The following is a 4761-nucleotide window of genomic DNA, read 5'->3' as shown; positions in this document are numbered from 1 at the left end:
TGCTGTTTATCATGATCACAGAATGGTCAAGTTTGGAAGAGACTTTTGGAGATCATCTAGTCCAACTCCCTGCCAAAGCAGGTTCACCCAGAGCAGGTTGGGCAAGAACGCATCCAGAAGGGTTTTGAATATCTCCAGAGAAGTAGACGCCATGATAATTTGGAAGCAGGGCTGAGATTCTGATGGCTTTTTGGCACCTGCAACACAGGGATCACACAGAAACATAGAACAGTTTGGGTTGGAAAGGACCTTTAAAGGTCTTCTAATTCACCCCTCTGCAATGAGGTGGGACATCTTCAACTAGATTAGGTCTAACTGTGAGGTCTCCTGCAGTTCCTGGTCAGCCATGGGAAGCCCAGGCTGTTGACAGTTAACACCAGCAACTCAGACTCCCATTCCTCCTGTCAGGGAAACAAGTAATTATCAAGAACAAGGAAGCAACAATAAATGAAATCACAGTGTCTCGTGTTGAACTACAGAGGTCACTACACTCTCCTATCTCTCATCAAAATGTGCTCTGAGCATGTGTTTATATCCCAGTACAAGGTAACGCTATTGGTAAATGAGATGCAATCAGAAGTTGATTCATAAAGGTGTTGTAAACACAGCCTGAAGTGTGTGTCCTCCCCACGCACTAAATTACAGTTCAAGACAGATATCTGTGGGAGTTAAGCCTTTCGTGGTTGATTTCAATAGGCGGATTCACTAAATATTTAGTCACTACCAGGGCCTAATGGTTTTTTATGTGGTTCAGACTCTCACCACCAGTAAATAGCCTGCAGGCGCAATGGCTCAACATAACAGAACCAGAAATATGCCCCGCTGAGTGCCAGCTTCCTTCCAGGGTTTGATTCTGGAGGAATTAGCAAAGCGACTACTCACAGTCTACCTTTTATCAGTTTTGCAGTTACAGTATCTGAACTTGAATGTTTCAGATGTTTGGAATAAAGTGCTATCTCTATCAGAGAAACCTGAAGAAAGGAATATTTTTTTTTTATCTCATTCTGCCCTTCTATTTATAAAATGAATTATAATAGACCATGTCTTGAATCCTGAGGTCACTGGGTTTTGGAAGTCTTCAAGGTCAGGTTGCACGGGGCTTTGCTCAACCTGTTCTAGTGAAAGATGTCCCTGCCTGTGGCAGGGGGTTGGACTAGCTGGTCTTTAAAACTTCTTTCCAAATGGCAGGGGGTTGGACTAGGTGGTCTTTAAAACTTCTTTCCAAGCCAAACCATCCCATGATTCCATGATTCTATGATCTGTTAAATTTCACATGTTCTGTATACTACTGGCCATGCCATGTACAGTCTTTCAGCTGAGATTGTTTTCAGTTCTTTTCCTCTTTTCCTAAAGGAGATAAGAGTAGAAGTGAAAAGGAGACCTGATCTAACCAGTGGAATAAAAAACTGGAAAAAGAGAGTGTGTCACAATTGTTAGATGGGGATATTTGGGAGAGGATAATTCAGTCCTGGATTTTGCCAAGTGATTCCTTTGTCACCTGGGGAAAACATTTACTAATGTTTTTATCAGCATGGAAAACACGGCCTTTAATCTCTGTGTAAAAGATGCCTATCTGCAAAAAAAGGGAAAAGAGCAATGTTGCTCATGCTTGGCTTGGCTTGTTTATTCACTCCGAAAAGCACTTGAGGGCAGGGATTGGCTTTATTCTTTGTTGGCGCAGCACTGAACGTGCCTCATCTGCAATTTGAACTGGTTGCACTACCAGAAGCTTAGGACCAAGTCTCTGCTGCTCCTGAGACTGTACTACAGTTATTTCTTAGAGGGAAAAGGGATTGTTCCTCTTTCTTACTGGTGTTTAAAGGCTGATGGCTGCAAGGTGGAAGAAGTCTTAGCTGCTTGGGGTGTCTGCGATGTCTGGAGTTTAAGTACTGGTGAGCAATGTCAGTGCTGTAGATTGAGCATTTATGTCTGTACATTTATAGTTGTAAATTCAAGTTTGGAAAGTAGGCTGTTATGTCTGTACATTTATAGTTGTAAATTCATGTTTGGAAAGTACGCTGCTGGGCAGCACCTTGATAGTATTTGTGGTCATGCTGAGTTCACCATGGAAACCCACAATTCCCTGGTTGGATGCCCATGGAAAAGCCCCATTGAAACCATGTTTAAATAACAGGAGTTAAGAAACTATGCTATTTTAACTTTTCATATCTTCAAAGGGTGGAAAGCTACTACTCAGGATGGTCATTGTGGAAACATTTGTGACACTGTGTAAATTCAGTCTAAAGGGGCTAAAAGGTTCTGCCCTAGAGCTTAGTGAGCAGCTTGGTCCTGCCCATGGGAAGATATCACCCATGCAAAGTTGGGGATGAAGGGAGGAAGGGAAACCAGAAGGCTGCTGTGTGATGCAACAAAACTTTAATGAGCAAGAAATGCTTATGTTTGCAAAGCAAGATAACACAGAATATGAAAAAATCTGTTTCCAGACAATGTCAGAGAATGTTCAACAAGTGTCCTGCTCAGAGGTATTGCTGTCCACAGCTGGCTTCCTTCTGTCTGTTGTGCAGCTGCTGCTGAAGATACTTGTCATTAGGAGTGATGTCCATATGAAACAGGCTGGTTCTTGAACATATGGCTTAAAAAAATGGGGAAGCCCGAACAGGCAACAATAGAAACTGAAGGGTAAACAAAAATAGAAGAAAGATCAGAAATGCTAAGTGGCAGTAGCTCCATTGCAGGGCGGCAGGAATGCTCAACCCCCATCCTCATTGCTCTGCTTTTGGACCTTCATGGGCGGTTCTTCTGAGACTTCTCTGCTGCCTCTAACAGGGTCCACAGCTGCTGCGGAGGAAGCGGCTGGACCGGCGGTAGGTGTACGGACTGCAGTACCCGCTGCCAAGCGTGGAGAGGGCTGAGCTCCCATATCCATACTGGGACCCATATCCTAGAGAGCCCCCATAGCTGTAGGGGCTCCCAGCGCCGTAGAGGCCCCCTAGCCCCACATTGGCCCCAATGGCCGGTGCTCCAGAGGAGCCCACCACGGCTTGCTGGGGGAAGGAGCTGAGGATGGGGCCGGGGAAGGTGACCACAACAGGGGGTGGCTGGATGAAGGCCGTGGAGTCGGGGCACTGGCGGACACACGGCTCATTACAGCTGTTAGCGATGGGCTGGGGGCAGGCGACGCTGTTGGTGGTGGGGCACAGGTCGTAGCAAGACATCTTTCCTTGCAGGGATGAAGGTGATTCTGAAACAGGGAGAAAAGATTTGTGTGAAAACAGAGCACGAGATCTACTGGAACAACAGGTCAACGTTTGGTGCTAGGTTGTTGGGGCACAGGCAAAATGATCCCCTGATGCATAAGGGAAATTGATGACGCTGCTCACAAACGTTCCTGTCAGTCAACATCGCTCTGATCTTCCCCAACCAGTAATCCCTGCACTTGTCACATCTGTCAAGACTGCTGAAATTGCTGCTTCTTTCTTTTAAAAAAATTCACGCTGCCTCCCAGAGGAACAGAGTTTTACTAAACACATTTTTACTAAGCACGTTTACTAAACACATTTTACACGCTTACTAAGCACATTTTTCACTAAAACACCCGTGCTCCTCCCTGGTGGATGTGGGTTGGAAACCAGGAGCTGCAAGAGCTACACTAGAGCTGACGTCCTTGTTACACCAAAGGGGACAGAAGCAGGTTTTGGTTTGGGAGAGATGGGGTGGAATCAAGAACCCAGCACTGCTTTAACCACACATCATCTCCTCTTTTCCTGTTCCCTGCTTCTTTTCAAGCTCTTTGGGGTAATATGCTTAAAAGTTGTTCCATTTTAGTTCTACATCCTCTTAACCTCTGTAATCCCTCTGGTAAGGCCCCCAAAGCATTTGAGCCTGAGGACAGATTCATATACTTGATGTAATAAGTACATATACCCTATAAAATATTTCTATCCTAATATTTCTTGGCATAGCAGTGTAATTTCATATAGAATGAGAAGCAGGTTAGTAAAATGTGAGGAGCTGATTTCCTTCAACAGATTAAAATACAGTTTGCAAAGTACCATTTCAGCTAAATGTCTGCTCATAAAGGCTTGAGGCTTAGCACCTTTTCCAGTAAAAAAGGGGAAAGATTATTTTGCTCCTAAAGTAGCCCAGAATCACAGAGAATCTAATCAATGAACTCAGTGTATCTGAACAGCTGATTTACAAAGGGACATATGACAAAGACACTGGATCAGATCACCACTCCTCTTCCCTTCTTACTGTCTCTGGTGAAAATAACTTAGGTTTAAAATAAGCAGGATTTAGTTTTTACCTACCCATAAAAACTAAATACAATCTAGGATTATTCTGCAATAAAATTCTCATGTAGATAATGCTCTTTCTTCAGCTGGGTGATTAAACTGCTCAGGGTATGGCCATGTCTCTCTGCTTCAATCATTAACTGAAATGGTACGGGAAAATTCTGCGTTTTACAGCTCATGTCATCCTACGTTTTCAATCTTCTAACAGTATAAGAATGCCTAAATATCAATTACAGAGAAATAAACGCCTAAAGCCCTGGTCTTGACTCCATAATCCTACCAGTAACACAACAAAGAAAAATAACAAGGAGAAAAAAAGGAAGAGAATAAAAAAATAGACCTAAAAACTCTAGCGTCCTAGCAGTGAGCAGGATTCTAAGATGCGGTGAAAAGACATTCTGGCATTTAGAAAGAAATGAAATGGCATCAGACTTACCTGCTGTAGAGGAGAGTGAGAGGAGAAGAAGATGGACTAGGTCTGCGTACCTGCTCCTTTTATACAGTG

At 43.8% G+C, this 4761-nt stretch overlaps 1 protein-coding gene across 1 annotated transcript; it reads right to left on the bottom strand.

The window, feature by feature from the left end:
- Positions 1–2357: 2357 nt before the first annotated feature.
- Positions 2358–4761, bottom strand: LOC106896970 (scale keratin-like). Its single transcript, XM_014957316.1, has 2 exons — positions 4693–4761; positions 2358–3202 (listed from the first exon to the last, which is right to left on the bottom strand). Exon 2 carries the CDS (start codon positions 3174–3176, stop codon positions 2781–2783), a length of 396 nt encoding a protein of 131 aa, XP_014812802.1. The 5' UTR covers positions 3177–3202; positions 4693–4761; the 3' UTR covers positions 2358–2780.

The sequence above is a fragment of the Calidris pugnax genome, unplaced genomic scaffold, assembly GCF_001431845.1.
Source record: "Calidris pugnax isolate Ruff unplaced genomic scaffold, ASM143184v1 scaffold305, whole genome shotgun sequence".
Classification (NCBI taxonomy): domain Eukaryota; kingdom Metazoa; phylum Chordata; class Aves; order Charadriiformes; family Scolopacidae; genus Calidris; species Calidris pugnax.
This window is presented reverse-complemented; position numbering and strand designations above follow the sequence as displayed.

Bases quoted from the DNA above. Each gene is read 5' to 3' on its own strand.
- LOC106896970 (XM_014957316.1), bottom strand. From the start codon at position 3,176: ATGTCTTGCTACGACCTGTGCCCCACCACCAACAGCGTCGCCTGCCCC.